At 34.3% G+C, this 27,738-nt stretch overlaps 1 protein-coding gene across 1 annotated transcript; it reads left to right on the forward strand.

The window, feature by feature from the left end:
- Positions 1–5,551: 5,551 nt before the first annotated feature.
- LOC139495099 (collagen alpha-1(XXV) chain-like) lies at positions 5,552–27,417 on the forward strand. The gene is made up of 16 exons (XM_071283251.1): positions 5,552–5,769; positions 7,926–7,994; positions 15,282–15,333; positions 15,853–15,924; positions 16,175–16,390; positions 16,559–16,700; positions 17,591–17,978; positions 18,913–19,066; positions 19,491–19,570; positions 20,486–20,642; positions 21,482–21,748; positions 22,693–22,947; positions 24,309–24,381; positions 24,872–24,935; positions 26,170–26,255; positions 27,280–27,417. The coding sequence occupies exons 1-16, from the start codon at positions 5,575–5,577 to the stop codon at positions 27,320–27,322; spliced, it is 2,313 nt and encodes a 770-aa protein (XP_071139352.1). The 5' UTR covers positions 5,552–5,574; the 3' UTR covers positions 27,323–27,417.
- Positions 27,418–27,738: the final 321 nt, after the last annotated feature.

Genomic DNA, 27,738 nt, shown 5'->3' on the forward strand with positions numbered 1-27,738 from the left:
AGCAGTGGCATCGACCCAGTGGTGTAAATAGTTAACAAAGGTATCAGGATTATAATTTAGTCCGCCAGACGCGCGTTTCGTCTACATAAGACTCATCAGTGACGCTCATATCAAAATATTTATAAAGCCAAACAAGTAAAAAGTTGAAGAGCATTGAGGATCCAAAACTCCAAAAAGTTGTGCCAAATACAGCTAAGGTAATCTATACCTGGATGAGTCTTTTGTAGACGAAGTGTTCGTATGGCATAAATACAAAATCTAATCCTGGTATCTATGTTGATAGAGTATGAGTGCCAATGAGACAACTCTCCATCCAAGTAATAGTTTATAAAAGTAAACTATCACAGGTCAAGGCATGGCCTTCAACGCGGACCCAAGACTCGAACCGAACAGCAACCTATGAAGGACCCCAAAAAATACTAGTGTTAAATCATTCAAACAGGAAAACCAACGGTCAAATCTATATAAAATCTATTATTTTATTTAGTCCCCTTTGAATACATTTTTTTTATACAGATGGATTGTGGATATTTTTTTGTAAAATACCCTTGTATACATCCTGATCACACAGATTTTCCCTTTGTTTACAAAGTTTTTATCTGTATGTCTGAAGAATTTTAATCAATGGCACTTTCAGTTTGTAATTTGACCAGTTCTGAGTGAAGAAAAACACAAATGTATAGAACGCTGATAAGACTTGCTTCAAATGTGTATTCTGGAACAAACACCACTAATGCATAGCATTCTGTGTTAAGATGGTATTGGAGAATGAATAAACATGATAAAGAATGTTCATAATTTGCCCAAAGCTGACATTGTAGTATACATTGTATTTCATGTTCAAAAATATAGTAACAATAATAGGTCACCGAGCATTTTTCAAGTTACAGTTTGTGACAAAGTGACACATTTCATGATTTGGTATGGATTAAACAGGAAAAACAACATTATGTGATCAAAACTTAAATGATAAAATTGTAAAATAGAATACGAATACATAGCTTTCAGCTGGAAACGTGTTGATAAAATAAAAAGAAATGATAGTCTCATCGTATTTTTTTTCCGGTTAATATCAAAAATAGCAAAAGATCATGCAGATTCCTTTAGAAACATTTACTTTTTCAGAGTTACCCCCCTCCTTGAAATGATAATTTAAAAACATTAAAAACACAGGCAAATACAAACTAACTTGCCTGGTAAAATATTAATATTGATATGTTAAAGTCTTATAAATTCGTTCTTTTAAATAAGAATGCACATTAGTTATCTGCTTTCCTCGTCAAATTTTGCTAACTTGATTGAAAATCTGCAAGATGGCAAAAGACACTCTTATCACCTTAAATTATGAAATGTTGACATGTAAAGCTATGTTTTCTACAGTTATAAAAAATATAGCTGTTTAGTAATGATGGCATATTTGTTAGAACAGTTATTACATTCAAACAAGATCAAGATTGGCATTATTTATTTTGTATACATATACCGACTTGACAGAGCTGAAAAATTTAACAAATCTTAATTTGCATTTTATAACAGAGCATTAGGTCCTGAAAGTTTGGCCGTACTATAATAACCAGGTACTTGTGTCCTGAATAGCAGGGCAAATATATATGACCCTTATCGAAGTTGTATATATTTATCTTTTATACAAGAGAATCTCGGTCTATTTCTGAAATTTATTCTTACATACTTTTGATTTTTTAACCCTATATGCTAACATTGCCTATGTAAATTTTAAAATTGTTTATATGCACATTGAATGACAAATCTATTGGAGGTATACAATTTTCTGACACACAAATCAAAGAATGGTTTTTGTGTTCTGTTAAATTGTTCCTTTTAAAATTGTTATACTATGATGAAAGAGGGACGAAAGATACCAAAGGGACAGTCAAACTCATAAATCTAAAACAAACTGACAACGCCATGGCTAAAAATGAAAAGGACAAACAAACAACAGCACACACGACACAACATAAAAAACTAAAGAATAAACAACACGAACCCCACCAAAAAACTAGGGGTGATCTCAGGTGTTCCGGAAGGGTAAGCAGATCCTGCTCCACATGTGGCACCCATCGTGTTGCTTATGTGATAACAAATCCGGTAAATAGTCTAATTCGGTAGGTCACATTCATGAAAAGGAAGGGGTTTGTAGTTACGACGTAAGGAACATATCCGATATCATTTGTGAAACGGTTATTCCATAACGGTCAACCAACTCGTGATGGCGTCCGTAAAATTTACGAAGGGATAATTTCAACTTCACCATTTGGAACTCTTGGTTTAATAGCTTCCTTGTGAGCAGTAACCCTCTATCAAGAAAATCATGATAGGAAATACAAGCACGGGAATATCGTATCAATTGGGAGATATATACCCCGTATGTAGGTGCTGCTGGAATGTTGCTACTTAGAAATGGAAAGTTCACAATTGGAAAGCTGAAATCATCTTTTTTGTCGTAAAGTTTTGTTTTCAACCGACCCTCATTGTCAATTTCTAGATGTAAGTCAAGATATGAGGCCGATGACTGATGTGCCCATATTTTGTCTACTTTATTTATTGTGTCTGTTTAGTTAACGCATCAATATAAATATAACGGAATTTGATGAGACTGTCATTAAAGTGAGAGGGTTAGCGCTATAAAACCAGGTTTTATCCACCATTTTCTACATTCGAAAATGCCTGTACCAAGTCAGGAATATGACAGTTCGTGTCCATTCTTTTTTGATGCGTTTTGTTATTTGATTTTGCCATGTTATTATGGACTTTCCGAATTGATTTTCCTCTAAGTTCAGTATTTTTGTGATTTTACTTTTTCATCAATGATCTTTCATTCAACACAAAAATATCCTTTTTTTTCTTTACTTTTTGACAAAGTTAGTGGTATGCGTAGGACTCATTTTGTTTAACATGTGTAGCACTTTCTTTGTAATGTTCTATGTGACAGGGCCGAAATTTTGCTTCAAGCAAAAAATAAAAAGAATTGACATAAACTCTATTTTGGGTAATAAGCGGAGACGTAAATTCACCCTTTACGTGAGTGTCTTATTAATTTTCTGGAGTAAACCTTACATACGCGAAATTTAAAGAAAAGACTAAAGGGAAAACAATCTCAATTCTTACGTAGGTATGTATTGTATCATTCAACGAAATTATAATCTTTTTGAAATGATATAGGAACTCTAAAAAAAAGCCGATTTCAATATGCTTTAACAATAATATTAGTAGTAGAAAACATCATTAAAATTCACCTCCTTGCACGTAAAACGTGATGTATATTTAGACTGAAAAAAAAACAACAAAAAACTTCCTGTCGTTCTGTTTGTGTTGCTTGTTGCTATTAACAAATAACGTGCATCTTCTTTTTTCATATTTTATGTTCATGTATCAAAAAGTTGTAATTTATTTACTAAAACATTGAATCTCTTGAAATAACATTCTGGCAACTCTTTACAAGAGACAGGGATAGATTCAGCCATTTTAAAAAGGGGTGTTCCTAACCCAGGATAAAAGGGGGGCTCCAACTAAACGTCTCCATTCAAACGCATTGATAGTCAAAAAAGGGGGCGTTCTAGGGGTTACCCCCCTCCCATGACCCGCCACTGAGATACCAATTGACTCGAAAATTGATAACAAAGCTTGCGCCTGTCGTTTCATAGAAAAATGCGAAGAAAATATCAAACATGTAAAGCAACATCCGCTCACTAGTATGTTTCACATTTTATTTCTAATTACCGGCTGCTTAGAGGAAAAGTAGCAATACAAATGGAAGTTTTTAACGACCTTGACTGGCTATACAGCCCTTGCACGGTCGGTAAAGTAGCAATATATATGTGTGGTGGTGTTTAACGACCTTGACTGGCTATACAGCCCTCGCACGGTCGGCTCGGTGCCCGAAGGCGATTGGTGAGCGTTTGAATAATTTCTGCCGTGGGTCAGGAACAAGTAGTAAGGACGCCGAATGGAGGCCGCCATCTTGGTTTTGGTGAGTTGATTTTGGTTTGTTTACTATTTTGGATTTTACTTCTTCACAACGGCTGCTTTCAGGGCCAGTTTGGTCAGCTTGGCAGCCCGCTAGCCTCGATGATGGAGTACTGTTAGATGATCTCGGACGTAGTTCTAAAGATGACAGGAAGCGTTATCAGGACCAAAGCCGTGAGGCAGTGAAATGAAGGTCGTATCACCCAACAGCCTAGGATACAGCCTTCGGACGTTAATCGGCATAACACTCCCCATAATACAATGGTTTTGGAGTGCATGTTAACGCAGGTACGCCAACTACTACGTCTATCTGTACGGCATGGATTGGTTTCTGTCATCTTAAGTAGTAAGTCGTTGATATCTAACTGTAAACCCTCATCGAAGATAGCGGGTAAAGGAGAGCTGGCCCAGCACGTCCGTTCAGCTGTAATGACTAAGACGTGACTGAAATGAATGGATTGAAAAAAATAAGTAGCAATAGATTAATTAGATTCATGGTATACCGCCATCTTGGATTGTACAAAATCGGTCTAGTTATTTGCCCAAATCAGCAAATTTGGAAACAGATTTGCAATTTAATGGTTAGACTGTTTATTTATATAAAGAAAACTTGCTAATGTATTGTATTATTAAAAATATTTTAACAAATATCAACCTTTTTGGTTTTTAAAATCATTTTTTTCAAATGAGCCATTTAAGGGGAGATAACTCTTTTAACACAAAATTTATACTGGGCTAATAGGGAAATTTTTTATTTTTACTTATGGCAAGAAAACAAGTTCGGTGACACCATGTTTTCTTTTTTTTTCTTAAAACATTTTATGAAACCTATCTTCTCACAATTTATTTCAAAATTCTATCTCATAGAATTTTTTTTATGCATTATTATGTGTTTTTTCATGAACAAACTAACCAAATTTAGGCAATTTTCAACGACTCATAGCTTGAAAAATAGCACGGTGACCCATACTTTTTATTATATTTTTGAAAAAAAACATAGGAAAATCTTCATTTTGTCAAATTATAAGAAAATTCTGTCTCAAAAAACATTTACTTATGATCTACCTTGATGTCAGCAACTAGTTTTTAGTCTTTACCTCTTGTATGAGGTCTGATGGGGTTTACTGAATATGAATAGATAATATTGGCAAAATAATATAATGAATATAGAAAAATGGCAAAAGTAAATGAATAAGATAATAATGGGATGGAGATTCAAAAGGAATAACTGTGGGCAATAAAAGAATTAAGCAACACAATACTGATCACACAAATGAACGATATACAGAATACAGAAATTATTTAATTGCAGAAAAATAATAATAAAACCATTTTCATGAAAATTTTACAGAGTATGCGTTATTTTATAAGATAAAGAAAAATGTCCTTAAAATATAAAGACAACAAAAATTAAGGACCCTCTTACAGACCCTCTTTTATGGAGTCGATGCCCTATATTGTAGTTACTAATCCGATTCCATCAATTGTCACACGTTTAATTACGAAACGAAATTAAAGATAAGAATATGAAACCTCTTATCTATGTCACTTGTATTCTTGACCAATATTCTCCTATAGTCCAACCGAAAAATGAAAGATGAAAGATCACTGGACGCGAGCTCGAAAAGCTCCGGTCCAAAATTGCCGATATTTGGTTTATGTTTTATGATTTTGTGCATAGGCGGACTATCAATGTACGAGCTATACGAGATTATAGAATTGAAAGGAGAAGTGCAAATGCTTAAATTGGAGTCTAGTCTCAACCTTGTTATCGAAGAACCAAAGGTATTTATAAAACAACACTTTCATTATCATGCAATTTATGTTGTGTTTTGTGTACTACTATTTGTCTGTTTGTCATTTTTTTTATCCCCCCTTTTTTTTAGCCATGGCGTTGTCAGTTTATTTTCGATTAATGAGTTTGACTTTGGTATTCTTTACCCCTCTCTAATGGTTGATCAATGATTTGATATCAACATGACTTTGCATTATTTTGCATGTTTGTGGGTAGGAGGGCATTGCCGTGCATGGTTGCTTAGCACAATACTGTTTTGTCAGGGAGGAATTGAATGGGCAAACCTATAAAAAGTCAGGAATCTCGAAAGTATTTGTCTTTGTTTTTGTTGTTGTTCTTGTTGTCTAGGCAATTATTGTGTTATAATGGATAATCCAGAAGAAAACACAAAGGATAGTGTCTGCTTATTTCAATTAAACCTTTTTAGGTTTGCAACGATTTAGAGCTTGGCATTCTTATCTATTTATAGAAATGGTTCTATAATTAATTGAAAAGCTCTCCGGATGCTTCAAGTTTATAAAGTGTAATTTTTATATTAAAAAGCTAGTATTGGTAGTTAGTTGTTCTTTATTCGTTGGGCTGCTGTATACCATTGACGAACACCCCGCATCTCCTTATATTTATAGGACATTTATGTTAAGTTATGTAGCTATCAATTTGTCTTATTTTAAAGTACAAGTGTGGACACATATCAGTGTGGATTGTAATAGTTTGGTTTATTTCACGTAAGCTTTCGATTTTCGCACTGACGTTTGCACAATATAATACATAAGACAAATAGTATACAATGAAAAAAGTCCTTTTTTTTTTAAATATAATAGACATATAATAGAAGATGTGGCATAATCGCCAATTAGACAACTCTCTATCTAAATGACAATTTATAAAAGTAAGCCATGAAAAAAAAATACCTTTCAATAAAATCCCAATGTTCTGAATGACATGTGACCTTACTAATAGTGTTTCACGTTATCAGAACAGTTCAATGTGTGTGAATATAATTATACTTTTATAGTGATTATCAATACTGACGCCGTCTATAAATAGTTGACCAGATTAGGAATGATAGGTCAAGTTTGAAGAACTGAGAACTTTTGTTCTAAACCATTAAGAGAGATTTGTTCAGCAATGTGATGGGGCTATTTATTGACATTCAACGGTTTATTTTTAGTATTCTCATTTAGTATGAGATGTTTCTGAATCATTAATTTAAAAATAAATTCATCTTGTGTGTAAATCTGTTGGCCTGGAAATTTCTTTTTCAGATCAATTGGTTTTTTTTGTTTCGACCCTACGTTATGCTTTTATTGTTAAAATGGTACTTTAAAAAAAATTGTGCAAAATTTATATTTTTTTTCAAATAAAGAAATACTTGGCAGGAGAAAAGTTTTTTCCTGTCCAGTACTATTAACATTTCATTGCATATAAGAAAATTACCATCACTGGAAGTTCACCGATCAAATTTCCACCTTTTTTTAACCGTGTATAAGCTTCAGTAACCATGTAACCTCAAGTTTCCGAAATATTTTATACAAACCCCCCAAAATGGTGCTTTGAGATACCCCAAAAATATGTGTGTGATCCAGTCTAGAAATGTTTTACTGCAATGAAATGTAGGATTAATTATCTACAACTGTCAAATTCAGGGGAATATTTTTTTTCGATCTATTTGCAACCGGATGTGACGTGCTATGATTTGTGGGTATTACACCTACATATAGTATTCATTTATCTACCATTCTATAAAGTTTTAGCATACAAAGATCACAATTCGAGAAAGGCTATGTTATCTGAGCAATACTATAGTATATCGTATGCATTCATACGAAATATTGCATAGTTCAAATAGTAGATATTTTACACTTGGTGATATGAGAAAGTCTCGATCATGACCTTAACAAGAAAAAAAACGTATTAAATATAAAAAAGAAGATGTGGTATGATTGCCAATGAGCCAACTATCCACAAAAGACAAAAATGACAAAGACATTAACAACTATAGGTCACCATACGGCCTTCAGCAATGAGCAAAGCCCATACCGCATAGTTAGCTATAAAAGGCCCCGATAAGATAATGTAAAACAATTCAAACGAGAAAACTAACGGCCTCATTTATGTGAAAAAAAGTTGTGTTTTTACATTTCAGGATAGAAGTAAACGACAAGCTGGGCCAACATTAAGTCCTACAGAGATTGGTCAAATATCTGTCATTGCGGTAAGCTTTTTAACATTTCTAGGAAAATCATTGGTTAAACGCGAACGCATGGAGACCGTGTATATGTAATATTTGGTCAGTGGGCGTGTTTTGTTTTGATAGACGCTTAGCTGTAGTGACAAGTACCTTTATAAAGACAACAATACATCGAAGAAAGGTCTGAACGTTTCACTGACTACAGTAAAATTAATGAAGCAATGGATGATTTATAATTGATAGTAAATGCAGAAAACACACTACGGCCAACATTTGGAAGTAGGTTCATAATATTGATGACATGATCACTTTGATATCCAATTAGTCTAAAAGCCATATGTGAAGAAAGTCGGTATGACAAATTCGTTACAGTGAGCTCTGACTTACCGAATATAGAATTTTCTGACTCAATATATATCGTATTATATAACTAGCATTGTTATTTATTATACTTCACATTAAATATGCCATACTTTGATTGGCTAATACGAGGGTGTTAATTTACTCTATCACATGGCTGAGCGGTGACAATTTTTTGAATGTTACCTTCTCTCAGCTATGTGTTATTTATATAATGTTTTACCTTTGCTGGGCTACATTTTATATGTTAAACCTTCACCAAACTACATTTTATATGTTAAACCTTCACCAAACTACATTTTATATGTTAAACCTTCGCCAAACTACATTGTATATGTTAAACCTTCGCCGAACTACATTTTATATGTTAAACCTTCGCCGGACTACATTGTATATGTTAAACCTTCACCGGACTACATTTTATATGTTAAACCTTCACCAAACTACATTTTATATGTTAAACCTTCGCCAAACTACATTGTATATGTTAAACCTTCGCCGGACTACATTGTATATGTTAAACCTTCGCCGGACTACATTTTATATGTTAAACCTTCACCGAACTACATTTTATATGTTAAACCTTCACCGGACTACATTTTATATGTTAAACCTTCACCAAACTACATTGTATATGTTAAACCTTCGCCGGACTACATTGTATATGTTACACCTTCGCCGGACTACATTTTATATGTTAAACCTTCACCAAACTACATTTTATATGTTAAACCTTCGCCGGACTACATTTTATATGTTAAACATTCGCCGGACTACATTTTATATGTTAAACCTTCACCAAACTACATTTTATATGTTAAACCTTCGCCGGACTACATTTTATATGTTAAACCTTCGCCGGACTACATTTTATATGTTAAACCTTCGCCGGACTACATTTTATATGTTAAACCTTCGCCGGACTACATTTTATATGTTAAACCTTCACCAAACTACATTTTATATGTTAAACCTTCGCCGGACTACATTGTATATGTTAAACCTTCGCCGGACTACATTTTATATGTTAAACCTTCACCGAACTACATTTTATATGTTAAACCTTCACCGAACTACATTTTATATGTTAAACCTTCGCCGGACTACATTGTATATGTTAAACCTTCGCCGGACTACATTTTATATGTTAAACCTTCACCGGACTACATTGTATATGTTAAACCTTCGCCGGACTACATTTTATATGTTAAACCTTCACCGGACTACATTTTATATGCTAAACCTTCGCCGGACTACATTGTATATGTTAAACCTTCGCCGGACTACATTTTATATGTTAAACCTTCGCCGGACTACATTGTATATGTTAAACCTTCGCCGGACTACATTTTATATGTTAAACCTTCACCGAACTACATTTTATATGTTAAACCTTCACCGAACTACATTTTATATGTTATACCTTCGCCGGACTACATTTTATATGTTAAACCTTCGCCGGACTACATTTTATATGTTAAACCTTCGCCGGACTACATTTTATATGTTAAACCTTCGCCGGACTACATTTTATATGTTAAACCTTCACCAAACTACATTTTATATGTTAAACCTTCACCAAACTACATTTTATATGTCAAACCTTCACCGGACTACATTTTATATGTTAAACCTTCGCCGGACTACATTTTATATGTTAAACCTTCACCAAACTACATTTTATATGTTAAACCTTCACCAAACTACATTTTATATGTTAAACCTTCACCGGACTACATTGTATATGTTAAACCTTCACCAAACTACATTTTATATGTTAAACCTTCACCGGACTACATTTTATATGTTAAACCTTCGCCAGACTACATTTTATATGTTAAACCTTCGCCGGACTACATTTTATATGTTAAACCTTCGCCGGACTACATTTTATATGTTAAACCTTCGCCGGACTACATTTTATATGTTAAACCTTCCCGAACTACATTTTATATGTTAAACCTTCGCCGGACTACATTTTATATGTTAAACCTTCACCGAACTACATTTTATATGTTAAACCTTCGCCGGACTACATTTTATATGTTAAACCTTCGCCGGACTACATTTTATATGTTAAACCTTCGCCGGACTACATTGTATATGTTAAACCTTCGCCGGACTACATTGTATATGTTAAACCTTCACCGAACTACATTTTATATGTTAAACCTTCACCGAACTACATTTTATATGTTAAACCTTCGCCGGACTACATTGTATATGTTAAACCTTCGCCGGACTACATTTTATATGTTAAACCTTCACCGGACTACATTGTATATGTTAAACCTTCGCCGGACTACATTTTATATGTTAAACCTTCACCGGACTACATTTTATATGTTAAACCTTCGCCGGACTACATTGTATATGTTAAACCTTCGCCGGACTACATTTTATATGTTAAACCTTCGCCGGACTACATTGTATATGTTAAACCTTCGCCGGACTACATTGTATATGTTAAACCTTCGCCGGACTACATTTTATATGTTAAACCTTCGCCGGACTACATTTTATATGTTAAACCTTCACCAAACTACATTTTATATGTTAAACCTTCACCAAACTACATTTTATATGTCAAACCTTCACCGGACTACATTTTATATGTTAAACCTTCGCCGGACTACATTTTATATGTTAAACCTTCACCAAACTACATTTTATATGTTAAACCTTCACCAAACTACATTTTATATGTTAAACCTTCACCAAACTACATTTTATATGTTAAACCTTCACCAAACTACATTTTATATGTTAAACCTTCACCAAACTACATTTTATATGTTAAACCTTCACCAAACTACATTTTATATGTTAAACCTTCGCCGGACTACATTTTATATGTTAAACCTTCGCCGGACTACATTGTATATGTTAAACCTTCGCCGGACTACATTGTATATGTTAAACCTTCGCCGGACTACATTGTATATGTTAAACCTTCGCCGGACTACATTTTATATGTTAAACCTTCGCCGGACTACATTGTATATGTTAAACCTTCACCAAACTACATTTTATATGTTAAACCTTCGCCGGACTACATTTTATATGTTAAACCTTCACCAAACCACATTTGATATGTTAAACCTTCACCGAACTACATTTTATATGTTAAACCTTCGCCGGACTACATTGTATATGTTAAACCTTCACCGAACTACATTTTATATGTTAAACCTTCACCAAACTACATTTTATATGTTAAACCTTCGCCGGACTACATTTTATATGTTAAACCTTCACCAAACTACATTTTATATGTTAAACCTTCGCCGGACTACATTGTATATGTTAAACCTTCGCCGGACTACATTTTATATGTTAAACCTTCGCCGGACTACATTTTATATGTTAAACCTTCGCCGGACTACATTTTATATGTTAAACCTTCACCAAACTACATTTTATATGTTAAACCTTCGCCGGACTACATTGTATATGTTAAACCTTCGCCGGACTACATTTTATATGTTAAACCTTCACCGAACTACATTTTATATGTTAAACCTTCACCGAACTACATTTTATATGTTAAACCTTCGCCGGACTACATTTTATATGTTAAACCTTCGCGGACTACATTTTATATGTTAAACCTTCGCCGGACTACATTTTATATGTTAAACCTTCGCCGGACTACATTTTATATGTTAAACCTTCACCGAACTACATTTTATATGTTAAACCTTCACCAAACTACATTGTATATGTTAAACCTTCGCCGGACTACATTTTATATGTTAAACCTTCACCAAACTACATTTTATATGTTAAACCTTCGCCGGACTACATTGTATATGTTAAACCTTCGCCGGACTACATTGTATATGTTAAACCTTCGCCGGACTACATTTTATATGTTAAACCTTCGCCGGACTACATTTTATATGTTAAACCTTCACCAAACTACATTTTATATGTTAAACCTTCGCCGGACTACATTGTATATGTTAAACCTTCGCCGGACTACATTGTATATGTTAAACCTTCACCAAACCACATTTGATATGTTAAACCTTCACCGAACTACATTTTATATGTTAAACCTTCGCCGGACTACATTGTATATGTTAAACCTTCGCCGGACTACATTTTATATGTTAAACCTTCACCAAACTACATTATATATGTTAAACCTTCGCCGGACTACATTTTATATGTTAAACCTTCGCCGGACTACATTGTATATGTTAAACCTTCGCCGGACTACATTTTATATGTTAAACCTTCACCAAACTACATTTTATATGTTAAACCTTCGCCGGACTACATTGTATATGTTAAACCTTCGCCGGACTACATTGTATATGTTAAACCTTCGCCGGACTACATTGTATATGTTAAACCTTCGCCGGACTACATTGTATATGTTAAACCTTCGCCGGACTACATTTTATATGTTAAACCTTCGCCGGACTACATTTTATATGTTAAACCTTCACCAAACTACATTTTATATGTTAAACCTTCGCCGGACTACATTGTATATGTTAAACCTTCGCCGGACTACATTGTATATGTTAAACCTTCGCCGGACTACATTGTATATGTTAAACCTTCGCCGGACTACATTTTATATGTTAAACCTTCGCCGGACTACATTGTATATGTTAAACCTTCGCCGGACTACATTTTATGTGTTAAACCTTCGCCGGACTACATTTTATATGTTAAACCTTCGCCGGACTACATTTTATATGTTAAACCTTCGCCGGACTACATTTTATATGTTAAACCTTCGCCGGACTACATTGTATATGTTAAACCTTCGCCGGACTACATTGTATATGTTAAACCTTCGCCGGACTACATTTTATATGTTAAACCTTCACCAAACTACATTTTATATGTTAAACCTTCGCCGGACTACATTGTATATGTTAAACCTTCGCCGGACTACATTGTATATGTTAAACCTTCACCAAACCACATTTGATATGTTAAACCTTCACCGAACTACATTTTATATGTTAAACCTTCGCCGGACTACATTTTATATGTTAAACCTTCGCCGGACTACATTGTATATGTTAAACCTTCGCCGGACTACATTGTATATGTTAAACCTTCGCCGGACTACATTTTATATGTTAAACCTTCACCAAACTACATTTTATATGTTAAACCTTCACCAAACTACATTGTATATGTTAAACCTTCGCCGGACTACATTTTATATGTTAAACCTTCGCCGGACTACATTGTATATGTTAAACCTTCGCCAAACTACATTTTATATGTTAAACCTTCGCCGGACTACATTTTATATGTTAAACCTTCGCCGGACTACATTTTATATGTTAAACCTTCACCGAACTACATTTTATATGTTAAACCTTCGCCGGACTACATTGTATATGTTAAACCTTCGCCGGACTACATTGTATATGTTAAACCTTCGCCGGACTACATTGTATATGTTAAACCTTCGCCGGACTACATTGTATATGTTAAACCTTCGCCGGACTACATTGTATATGTTAAACCTTCACCAAACTACATTTTATATGTTAAACCTTCGCCGGACTACATTTTATATGTTAAACCTTCACCAAACTACATTTTATATGTTAAACCTTCACCGAACTACATTTTATATGTTAAACCTACGCCGGACTACATTGTATATGTTAAACCTTCGCCGGACTACATTTTATATGTTAAACCTTCACCAAACTACATTCTATATGTTAAACCTTCACCGAACTACATTTTATATGTTAAACCTTCACCAAACTACATTGTATATGTTAAACCTTCGCCGGACTACATTTTATATGTTAAACCTTCGCCGGACTACATTTTATATGTTAAACCTTCACCAAACTACATTTTATATGTTAAACCTTCACCAAACTACATTTTATATGTTAAACCTTCACCAAACTACATTGTATATGTTAAACCTTCGCCGGACTACATTTTATATGTTAAACCTTCGCCGGACTACATTTTATATGTTAAACCTTCGCCGGACTACATTTTATATGTTAAACCTTCGCCGGACTACATTTTATATGTTAAACCTTCACCGAACTACATTGTATATGTTAAACCTTCGCCGGACTACATTTTATATGTTAAACCTTCACCAAACTACATTTTATATGTTAAACCTTCGCCGGACTACATTTTATATGTTAAACCTTCACCGGACTACATTTTATATGTTAAACCTTCACCGAACTACATTGTATATGTTAAACCTTCGCCGGACTACATTTTATATGTTAAACCTTCACCGAACTACATTTTATATGTTAAACCTTCACCGGACTACATTTTATATGTTAAACCTTCACCAAACTACATTGTATACCAAACTACATTTTATATGTTAAACCTTCGCCGGACTACATTTTATATGTTAAACCTTCGCCGGACTACATTTTATATGTTAAACCTTCGCCGGACTACATTTTATATGTTAAACCTTCGCCGGACTACATTTTATATGTTAAACCTTCACCAAACTACATTTTATATGTTAAACCTTCGCCGGACTACATTTTATATGTTAAACCTTCACCAAACTACATTTTATATGTTAAACCTTCACCGAACTACATTTTATATGTTAAACCTTCACCGAACTACATTTTATATGTTAAACCTTCGCCGGACTACATTTTATATGTTAAACCTTCGCCGGGCTACATTGTATATGTTAAACCTTCGCCGGACTACATTGTATATGTTAAACCTTCGCCGGACTACATTGTATATGTTAAACCTTCGCCGGACTACATTTTTTTCGCTATATCTCTGCTTTACTACATTTTATATGATATACTTTCGCTGGGCTACATTGTAAATTCTTCGAGGTGCCACATGTTATACTTTAGAGTGGCTACATTTATTTGTGATTCTTTCGCGCGAGGCTACATTTTATATGCTGCTACATTCAAAACATTACGATGTATATTGTTTTTCCAGAGTCAACTTATATCTCAGCGGTGTACATCAAATACTACTGTATGCCAGACAGGTATTTATTCTAATCTTATTGAATGACGTTAAACAGAATGGGATAAATGAGTCATTATAATTAATGGCAAGTAACCCACTGTCAACACTAGGGACTATATTTGTACGACAATGGTGGTCTCGGACCAAATTAATAATCCATGACTGCTTTTGTATGGCAATACTCATCACTGTGCTAAATTGTCTTTTTTCTGGTTTAATTGCTAAAATCTGAATTTTTGTTGATAAAATGATAAAACTTCTATGTAAGTTTTCCGATATGTTTAGAAAAATTTCCTTTGATCCTACTGACTACAATGTCCTTACCCAGCACAATAGAGTGATATGAAAACAAATTACTAAGGGCGCACGTGCCCGTTGTCCATGAAAATAACATTGTCGTAATAGGTAAAATAGCGATAATCTATTATAATGATAATATAATATATTATCTCAATTGTATTGCGATAATCCTAATTTGGTTCTATTTATTAAATCATGGTCTTTTGTTATCATTGCATATTTTTCTTGTTTTTACTAGGACCAAAAGGAGATAAGGGTGACCTCGGACAAAAAGGAGATCTCGGAAGTTCTGGTACACCTGGATTGAAGGGTAAATATATTGTAGACCAATCTCTCACAATCGTCTATTTAGTCTCCTTTTTATTTCTAAATCTTTATGCTCAGTTTACCTGATAGAAAATTCTGGTTTTTGGTATGGTATTTTGTTTTCTCTGATGTGTTTGTAAACTGTAACAGTCTAAAATCATTACTTTTATATTATTTGCTCGTTTTCTTTTTGATCTTCGTATGACTATGACTAAACTTTTTATCTCATCGTAAATACTTCAAATTTATTACAGGTGAATTAGGCTCTAAAGGGGACACTGGTCGTCCGGGACTAAAGGGAGAATTCGGACCGTTAGGTTATACAGGACAAAAGGGCGAACCCGGACAGAATGGACTTCAAGGTCTGAAAGGGGACCAAGGTACACAGGGCATACAAGGGCTTCAAGGATTGACAGGGTTCAAAGGTGAAGCAGGGACCAATGGTTCAGTTGGACCTTCCGGGCCTAAAGGTATCTGTTATCATCTTACCTGCTGTACAGTTCTAAAAATGTCACGTGGTTGTTAAAAGAGAATGCGTTGAGTCTCTGTATCTTTAATAATTGTTTAGTGAGCGTGTTTTATTTTGAAACAACTAAATGGTCCTAACAATAAGTTATGTTTACACATTTTTTTTATAGGAGAAGTTGGAGCAACTGGAAGTCAAGGATTACCTGGACTAAAAGGAGATCAGGGACCTCAAGGAAATATTGGCAGCAAAGGGGAATCTGGTCCGTTCGGACCTTTTGGACCACAGGGAGAAAAGGGTGTACAAGGCCCAATGTAAGTACCGGCAAACAATAACAAGCACCTTGACAATCGTAAGTAGCGAGAATTGTCGAGTAGTTACGATTGGAACATCATCAGACAGACCATTGAAACATTCAAAAACAATTTCTTTAAATTGCTTTTATTAAGGGAAGCATGTGTTTTCGAAAACTTGTGACTTTTGTTAACAACTGAAATTGTTCTTTTGAAATAAAGGTACAGTGAAACCTGATAAAACCGAACCCTGAATAAACCGAAAACCTGTCTAATCCAAACTTGTTCTGAAGACCAATCATATCACATTTTATGCATTGTGAACCTGATCAAACCGAATACCTGCCAAAACCGAACAAAATCTCAAGTCCCGAAAGGGTTCGGTTTAGTCAGGTTTCACTGTACTAACACTGAAAGGAAACATACGGAAATATGTCCTCCACCAAAGATGGATATGTTCGTGTTTATGTTGATTACATCAATCAAATCTGATTCAATGATGTGCTTGAAAAAAAATAAAGTATCCTTGCAAGTACCTAGTAAACAATTCAATTCTTATGAATCAATAAAATCCAATTATTGCAAAAAAACTAAATTCAATACTTACACTCATTAACTGAGTCAAATATATAGAAGTTGATTTAGACAGTAAATTGGTAGGGTGGTTTATATTTAGTTCAGATCTATAAAGTCTTTACATTAGTAAAACGTTTGTAAAGGCACTTTTAACCAAATCTTTAAAAAAATATCCTGTGAAATAGACTGAATAGGATTCTGTGTTACTAAGAAGCTAGGAGTATATATTTATTAAAATGGTTCACAAAAGCGAACCAGTATTTTGGGGAGTTTATTTCCCTTCATCAGCTGGGTCTACTGTCCTTATGAGTTTAAACTGATAATTGGTTTTACAGAGGTCTGACAGGTAGTAAAGGCGACCAAGGAATTCAGGGATTATCAGGAAATCAAGGACAAAAAGGGGAATCTGGAGACAAAGGATTACCGGGTCTGACGGGAGGCAATGGACGGGATGGACTTCCGGGTAAAAAAGGTGAAACCGGACAAACAGGAAGTGCTGGAACTGCCGGAAGCAATGGTAGAGACGGACCTCAGGGACTAAAGGGTGAATTGGGAGAAAAGGGAACACCAGGTTTGACAGGAAGTAACGGTTTGACTGGACTTCCGGGTCAACGAGGTCAATCTGGAGAAAAGGGATCTTCTGGCACAACAGGAAGTACCGGAAGAGATGGACTTCCGGGACAAAAGGGTGAAAGGGGCGAACGAGGAATTCAAGGAATAAAGGTACTTCTATTTTTTTAAAGAAATCTCATAAAAAGGAGGCGTAAAACGTATAGCCAAAACTTGCACAACAATAACATACCGATAATCGGTTTCACTGACTGAACAAACGTGCCACAATTCTAGCTATTGTATGATTATTTTAAACCAGCAACTGCAACATGCTTGATTGTTGGAGAGTTGAAAAAATTGAGACATTTATCTCCTGTTTCAGCTCAAGAAGGATAACTCCACACGTAACCGCGGGAAATTACATAAGTTCCGGGGTCGAAAAAGTACGAGATTTTCGAAAATGTATACATTCGAAATTCTCGTATGTTTACTTTCCCTGCATATACCCCGGAACTCATCTAATTTCCCGCGGTTACATGTGGAGTTATCCTTCTTGGGCTGAAGACCACACAGATGTCGTTGTATTGTAACTTCCGTTGATCGAAGTTGAATGGAGAAAAAAATGCAACATCACTTGCGGAAAAAATGAAATAAAAGTGTTAAAACGGTATCATATTACATCGGGATATCGAAATTCAATAAGGAAAATCATTTGAAAAGAGCATGGACTCGTTGATTTAACCGGTAAGTGAAATTTAATTACATTTTAAAACAATTTTTCCTGACCGTTGCCCCAATTTCACGAAACGAAGTTGGCAACCTTTCGCTTCGCTCTATAGTCGAGATTCACGTTGATAGTAAACATGCACATTTAGAATAAAAATATGGTATATTAGTATATATATGGTACAAATAAGTGATATATATTTAAAAATCTGAGATTTATGATAATAAGGGGGAGGGACTATGGGGGGCTCATAACAGGATCCTGTCCTCAAGCACCTATGGTTTCAAAGTTTGGTAAATATAAAATTAATGTAATGTGGTATAATTTGAATTTTCATTGGAGTTCGTTTTCAATTTTCTATTTTACTTTTTCAAACAGGGAAGCGATGGAGAACCTGGTCCATTTGGTCCTCAAGGCCCTAAAGGGGGTCAAGGCCCATTTGGTCAACAGGGGCTTCAGGGACTACAGGGAGCTAAAGGTGACGTTGGACAACAAGGTGGTACTGGACTACCAGGTCTCAATGGAATGCAAGGTAGATATATTTGAAAAGTTAACAATTTACCCTCTTACCACTTCGATGATCTTGTTGTAGCCTCAATGGCAAAATAAAATAAAAAAATACTTAGTATCGACTTTGCGGAGGAATAAATCTGACTCATAACCACCCGTTTGAATTTAAAACTGTACAAAGTTTTTGTTTATTGCCGAAGCCGACGTAATTTAAACATGATAGCAAATTAAATAAAGAATGATTGAATCTTCTGCAAAGTTTATAAATAAGGTAGAGGAGGGTCATATAAGATTGCAAAATAGCAGAATCGATATTTTTTTCTTTTAATCTTGATATTTGTTCTCTTAGCGATACTCTATGGATATTTCAAAAACAGGTCAAAGTCGATAAACATGATAGTTGGATAATGAGAAGTAGGTTAAGATATATTTTAATCTTTTTCTAGGTCCGAAGGGTGAAACTGGTATTCAGGGTCCACAGGGACCAAGTGGAGGTCAAGGTCGATCTGGAGGACCAGGACCAAAGGTAATAGATTTTAAACCAGTCCATGTATTGGAGAGACGCTTTAGTTGTTCTGGCGTCAGAATAGTAGTTATTATTAGTTACATAGTGTGCTAGTGAAAAAGTCTTCAATACAGTTTACATTCATAAAGAAACTATACTGCCGTTGATCTTTCATAAACAAGTGCAAACAATAACAACTTGTTAGCTTTGAATGTGTTTTGTGATTTTTTTTATCAATCTTTATTCATCTGTTGAAACCTTTAAGATTTGTTTCTCAGTAAAGTTTTGTTTTTAAAAAGGGACGTACGTGACACCAATTCTGACCGTGTATTGAAATAAGCCTACATTCTAACCTGATATGGAATCTACACGGTCTCCACGCGGTTGCTTTTAACCAATCATATTCCTAGAAATGTATAGGAGGTAAGATAAATAATAAGTATTGGTCTACCATGTCTATGAGTGTAATCAACATAAAGTGATTGCTAATGAAACTACTCTCCACCAGAGTTTAGCGTCTAATACATTCGTGATCATTCGTCACAACTCGGCCGATTCCGTACCTTTATCTGGCTGATTCATCCGAAGATTGCATAAGATTGCCGATTGCGACCAGTAGTCTCCTTAATTTGGTTTTAATAACTCTGTTACATTCTTAGGGACGACATCAAAAGTTCAATGTATGATGAAAAAGACTTCATTCATATAGTTTTTTCACTGACCCCCCTCCTTAACTTAATTTGGGGGAAAATTGATTGACCTATAAGGATATATATAAAATCGATGTCAATAAACAAAACTTGTAGCAATTTCGACCCCACCTCCAAATTATTTGAATTAAGTTTTCCTTCCTTGATTTTGATTGATGTCGTCCCTTACCTTTGAATGTAACATATATGTTTACCAAAATGTCAAATGTGTCACGGTATATTTTAGGGAGAGATTGGAACAATTGGACTACAGGGTACAGCTGGACCTCAAGGTTTACAAGGCCTACAAGGACCAAAAGGTGTAGTCGGGCCGTCAGGTCAACCGGGATTAAAGGGCGAAAGAGGAAATGATGGTAGCTCTATGAGTTGTTGTAATAACTTAGGTACGTAATTTTATATATGAGGGTCTGGATTAGGATCCTTCATTTTTGTATTTTTATTTGAAATAATATTAATCTTATAACATAACACATTCGGGCCATCATTTAACTTCAGGTGGAGGGTATGGTAAATTCTGACTCAGAAAAAATTGTTCGCGCTTCATGCTAATATATTTTTATTTTGTTTTATACCGCATTTATTCAAATTATTTTCTATATTTAAAATGAGGGCTTCAGAATACTTGTTTTCATCAAATTGGGAATCAGAATTTTTTCCAGAAAAAAACCCTAAAAAAACCCGCCCCCTTTTGAAGTTAAATTATTAAATTATCGTACTTTTATTCTGTAAAATTCTTATACAATTTGTTTTAGTTTTATGTGTTTCTGTAATTATATGATTTCTTTATTATATTCATCGTTCATTTCTGTTTTATATTTATCTACTTCATTCTTTTATTTTCAACATCTATTCTACCCAATTATTCAGTATCTTTAAAGTCTTTTGGGAGGATCAGTCTGATTTCGGTTTGTTATGATTTTTCTGTTGAGGTTCGTGTTGCTCGGGTTTTAGCTTTCTATGCAGTGCATTACAGACTGTTGATAGTGTGTTTTTTTTTGTGTGTCCAGGTTTTGATATTTTTTTTCGATATATGATTAGGCTTTCAGTGTCTGTCGCCTTTTTTATCCCTTGCAAGTGTTCCCTTTATCAACGGTGTGAAAAAACCTATAATTATTCTATTTTTTTTTAAATCCATTTTCAAAATGAATTAAAAATTTAAGAATACATGATATCAATCAGTCTTATAATTATATAATAATATTAAATACTATTCTTTTTCTAGTGAAACCATATATAGACGGTGACGAAACATTTTACGTAAAAGCTAAATTAGGTTCGACCATTTTCTTACCATGCCATGGTCACGGTTCCCCAACCCCAGAAAAGAAATGGACGAAGAATAAAGCGACCACAGAAGTTTCCAGAGGAGCACAAACAATAGACGGCCTCATCATACCTAACGCACAGATAAGCGACAACGGGGTCTATCATTGTAAGATCGAGAGTGGTCTAGGGATGGCAGAAAAATTGGTAACAGTTGATATTTATGGTACGTGGAAAACTACAGAAGATGGAAATAGTGCTAGAGGTCTCTCAAAAAATTATAAACCCCGCCGCATTGTAGCGCCTGTCCTAAGTTAGCAGCATCTGGCCTATGCATGCTTTTAAATTTAATTCATTTATATTTTTGGAGGTTAGAATGACGTAGTGAACTAGTACACAATTTTAATTTGGGGCCAGCTGAGGATCATCTCCGGTTACGGGACTTTCTTGCTGCGTTGAAGATCCATTGATGGCCTTAATTCGGCTGTTGTCTGCTCTTTGGTCCCGTTGTTGTCTCTTTGACATTTTCCCCATTTCCATTCTCAATTTTATAATGATAATTCTAATGTTTTGATGGTATAGAGTAGCCTTTGTTATCAACGTAATATTATAGATTTTATATAGTACGTCAATCAAAGTTTACATAACCTCCCCATTCAACTTTCCACAATCTACTGCATTCTTGAATCTTTTTTCAAAGGCGTACACCAACACGTTGAGATTGAATACCAATGGTATAAAGGCTAATTACTTCTTATGTGTGGGTATTAAGGAGATTCAAGATTTATTTTGACCTGTTTACAAAAATATGAAAATTTCTAGAAATTTGAACTGCTCGATTTACAAGAATAATTTGGTTAGTTATATAACACTTTGACAAACACTAATTTGATCGTAGAAAAACTTGATATCTCCAAACTAGCAGTATATGATTAAAACACTCTGCTAATTTTTCATAGTTAACTCCCTTAGTCGTTCTGTACCCCTTAATTAGATTTTTTTTTATCAACGTAATACTATTTGAATAGTACGTCAATCTGTATGCGAATTTTACCGAACGTCCCCCAATTTAGTGATCACAAGGTTTATTTGGCCTCAACTAATAGAAAAACTCAACGAGAAATCTGACTAAAAACCTTAACCCGTTTCTGTTTTGCCTTTTGATTGCAGATAACCGTTTACATATTGAACCAATGCAGAAGTATTACGAGGTTGCACGTGGTAATACAGTCAGTGCTATTTGTAATGTTACAAGCGCCGACAGGTATACTGTCCAGTACAATAAGGTCGTTGGAGGCATGCCTTCTAATTCACAAGTTCTACAAAATGGCGCCCTAGTTTTCCGACTTTCATCGTCTGCTGGTTCAGGAGAATACACATGTGCAGCCACCTCAAGTACCGGAACACATTCAGCCTCGTTTTTTGGTAAGATTTTTAAAATTATCAACAGTATTTTTAACTGTAAAATGCATCTTCATCTATACATCTAAAAATATCGTTATAAATTTTTACGGGCTTTGATTTTTCTTTTGTATTCTCAGCTTTAATAAGTTGTTTATATTTATCAAACATTTGTTGATTTGTAAATTTTGATTTATTAAGCAATAAAAAAGACTTTCGAAAGGTTCATGCCACATTTCTTAATTGCATATATTACACAACATGAGTGACGGAAGGATACAACATGAGTGACGGAAGGATACAACATGAGTGACGGAAGGATACAACATGAGTGACGGAAGGATACAACAGGTATAGTCAGTCTCAAACGTAAAACTGACAATGGCAAGTCAAAAAAGAAAGACTAAAAGAAAAACAATAGTATACAAATACAGCCGATTCCAATGAGTACATGTATGTAGCTAAAGGTAATATCTTAGGATAGCTTGCTTGCTAGCTGAACCGTGAAGTCATTGGTAGGTAAGGTAAACTACCCTCCTTTCGAAGTAGCCTAGTCCTACAAACAGATAGATTGGTTACCTGTCGGACTAGTCTACTCTTAAAGGAGGATAGTTTACCTGAATGTAGGACAGAAAGTCACAGGACAAAAAGTCACAGACAAAAAGTCACGGACAAAAAGTCACAGGACAAAAAGTCACAATTCATTTTTTCTGATTATTTTCTTTGAATAAAAAATGCTTATTTTTACAAAAATATTTTTGTGTTTTTCTTGATGTATTGTATATTAACCAACTTTGTAAGCAAAATTTATCAAAAAAATATCAAAGATGATCAAATAATTGTTAAGAAAACAAAATGTCAAAGTAGATTGGCACTCAAATGGCTTCATGGTGCTAAGAAATATGTCCTTTGCATGATTAGAATAAAATAAATCTTCATTTTTCAAGTAGAATGATAAATTCCATTAACTTTAATATGAACATATGTATTAAAAAGTAAATATTTTCAAGATATTTCTCTTATATATTCCAACAATTGTCAAAAAATTATTTGTGACTTTTTGTGCTGTGACTTTTTGTCCTATCAAATTTGTGACTTTATGTCCTGTGACTTTTTGTCCTGTGACTTTCTGTCCGTTTACCTAAACAATGACTTCACGGTTCAGCTAGCAAGCAAGCTAACCTAAGATATTACCTTAAGCTATCTTTTCAATGAAATCGACTGTAACAACATTGAAAACTAAAGATTAAGCAACACGAACACCACCAAAAACCTGTAGGTATCTAGGGTGCTCCGGACGGGTATGCAGATTTTGTTGCACATGTGACACAAACTTCAGAACTTTTAAAACTTTGTTTAATGATGACGTCACATATTGATTTTAGTTGTAGAGACAATAACTTTGACATGTTCCACTAAATTCTCCGACTGTGGCGTAGAGGACAAAGCAATGTGCAGGTAACCTATTATATATAGTTTAAAAAGCCGTATTTAAAAATCCTATAAAATCTCTGTTATTTTTTCATAATTTTTGAAAGAAAAAGGATGCCAATGTTTAAAGAGAGATTTTTTTCCAGCCAAATTTTCTATGGCTTATTTCTCAGAAACAAGCAAATGGACACTTAGTATTCTTTCTGCTTTTTCAGTTCCTTCATTTATATACTACTCATCTATAACAGTCTTCTAAAAAGCTTTCATTTTGTGACTTTAAGGTAAAGATAGAAAGCTTTACGTTAACATTTTCATAAGTCATACATAACACACACTTTTTTCCGACTAGTTCTCGACTGACAACTCCACTCTGTTTGAATGTGCCGAAGCAGAGTGCAGCGTAAATAAAAGCGGAACCCAGTTTAGCAAATACAGGAAGCACTGTTTGGTACTGGGGAATGTAACAGCTGTAACAACTGTAGCTAGTATTATATATTGATTCCGTCTTTTTTTCCAGCGGTGACTGTCCTGCAGGTTGTACAGATCTGAATCCTAACTATCATGCACATAGATTTTCATTGGTATGTTATTTTCAAATGAGACAAAATCGTCTGGTACTGCTAACTTACATTTTGCTATTGGATTTTACATATTTTGGCCTCGAGCATCACTGAAGAGACATGTATTGTCGAAATGCGCATCTGGTGCAGAAAAATTGGTACCGTTAATGTAAATACATTTTGCTATTCAATGACCCTTTCGTTTTTCCTAACAGTCCTTTACTATTATCCGTTTACTATCGTGGGAAAATGGAAGATTACTTATCAATGGTGTTATTTCTACAAGAAATTCTTAGCAAAACAAAGGTTAAGCTCTCGCCTTGTTGTCAATATAATAGAATTTATGCGACTGTCATACAAGTGAGAGGTTGAGGTAGCTATTAAACTAGGTTTAATTAAGAAATAATTGATGCAAGCTATACTTTATTGTAGTATTAACCTTGGAAGACATTATATTCGTGATTAGTTTTGCCCGAGCGATAGTGAGGGCTAAGATAACACGAATATGATGCCTATCCATGTTAAAACTACATTAAAGTATAGCTTGCATCAATTATTTCGATTCTGATTTGGACAATAAAGGTGATTTCTATGTCCGATGTGTCTAAGTGTAGAATGTGTGTGTAGGCTCTTCCATGAACCCTTTTTTTTTGTAAACAAATAAACGACTGGCAATGTGATTTTTAAATTGGAGGAGTGTTTGAACAGCTAGCTTGAACGGTTGTCGTATCTAGGTCAAATATGTCAATTTCGGAATGCAACACACTACAGTCATTAGAATGAATTAGTAACAACATGTGCACCATTAAAGAGTTTGAAACTGTTTTAAGTTAATGAAATGTATTAAATGCATCCAATTTGATAAAATTCATTATTCTGCAGTAGTCAATATACGCATGTGCAAAAAAAATATTGAATTTAGAGCATGGGTTTATTCATAAAGCGAAAGAAGCACGTCATATTTGAATCCACCATTTTCTACAGCTAAACTGAATAATAGAATTGTAAAATAAAATACAAGAAGATAGCTTTTCGAAAAGGCTTTCAGAATATTAAAAGATAGCTAGGGTCACCGTCAGTTGTTTTTTTTTCTGGCTAAAATACAAAGCAACAAAATTGTATGTAAATTCCTTCAGAAAATGCAGAATATATAGAATATTTGTACTTAAAATTCAAAATTATACACATATTGACCATATATACAACATTACTACGGTACTGTGTAAGTCTTTATGACATTTCTTATTACTTTTAGAATTTACCAGTATGTAGATCAGCAATAAATAGCGGCGATATAACAACAAATGGCGGCCATATTGTTTGGAAAAATGAACACGTGGGGTATGTATTTCTACAGAGAAAAATATCCAAGATAACAAACAAAAGGAAATTGGGCAATGTCGTTTTAAATTAAATACGCATACACGGTAAGATAAAATTCACTCATAAAAGCCAATGTCATACATGTTAAGCATGATATGCAGATACATTTAGGATGAAATTTCAACTTGTTTTAAAACCACTGACATTACCCAGAAGATGATTGAAACACTATTTAGGCGGATGTCTTCGACTTCTACAATTCGGTCACTGCTTAAGTTTTAAACTCTCTAGACTAGATAATTAGGTCAATATTTTGGCCCTCAGTGGTGGACATAGCAATGAACATGTCCAGAAGTATCAAATTAACTGCGAAGAACACCTTTTCTGCAATTTTAAGACGAGAAAGTATATAAAAAAATCTTTAATCAGCTTATGTAAATATAAAAAAGAAGATGTGATATGATTGTCAATGAGAAAACTCTCAACAAGAGACCAAATGATACAGAAATGAACAACAATAGGTCACCGCACGGCCTTCAACAATGAGTAAGGCCCATACCGCATAGTCAACTATAAAAGGCCCCGAAATGACAGTTGTAAAACAATTCAAACGAGAAAACTAACGTCCTAATCTATGTACAAAAATTGAACGAAAAGCAATTATGTAAACTCATTCAAATGTATAACAAATTGTCACTGAACACTCGCTTCTCAATACTGTGGATTCATTTCTTTCGTGGGAACCAATTTTCGTGGTTTGAGGAAAAAATCGTATTTTCGTGGTTTTCCAAAAGACTGCATAAAATCCCTTAAAAGTTTTGTACTTCGTTGAACATTTAAATTCGTGGTTCACATGTTACAACGAAATCCACGAAAATTGGTATCCCACGAATATTTATGAGTCCACAGTAGCTTTCATATTCTTCGATAAATTGAAAATTCGATACTTCTTACTCTGTCTAGTGAAGAAAACACGATAAGCTAAATTATATTAAGATTGTAAAAGTTTGCGGAGTTGTAAGATTAATTTTATTTTTTTCAGCGGTGGTGGTGAAGCAGCACAGTTTACTACGCTGAAAATATAACTACGTTCAAAAGATAATAAACTATTCATGTTGTCTAGTCGTCGTGCTTGCATACAACGAATTGTAATAGACAAAATATTAAAATATAATTCTTATATGATTTGCATATCTATAAATACTTGAAGTGGATTGGTCAATTAGGATTTTTCTTTTAGTTTCCACTTCGGTAAACCATGTTTCCGAAACTACTTTCGAAATCTATTCATGCGAGATACACATTTTGCTGGGATACTGGGATTTTCGGCAAATTGAGATTTTAAAAAATAAATGCATAACAGTTGTTTCCATTCTAATGCATATATAACAAAGCATATGCACTAAAGCTTCAAAAATGTATAAAAATAAAAATGAAAATAAAATTCCGCGAAACTTCATGAAGGATTTGGCGAATTTACGTCATGGCAAAAAACGACGTC

This window comes from Mytilus edulis, chromosome 11 (genome assembly GCF_963676685.1).
Source record: "Mytilus edulis chromosome 11, xbMytEdul2.2, whole genome shotgun sequence".
Lineage (NCBI taxonomy): Eukaryota > Metazoa > Mollusca > Bivalvia > Mytilida > Mytilidae > Mytilus > Mytilus edulis.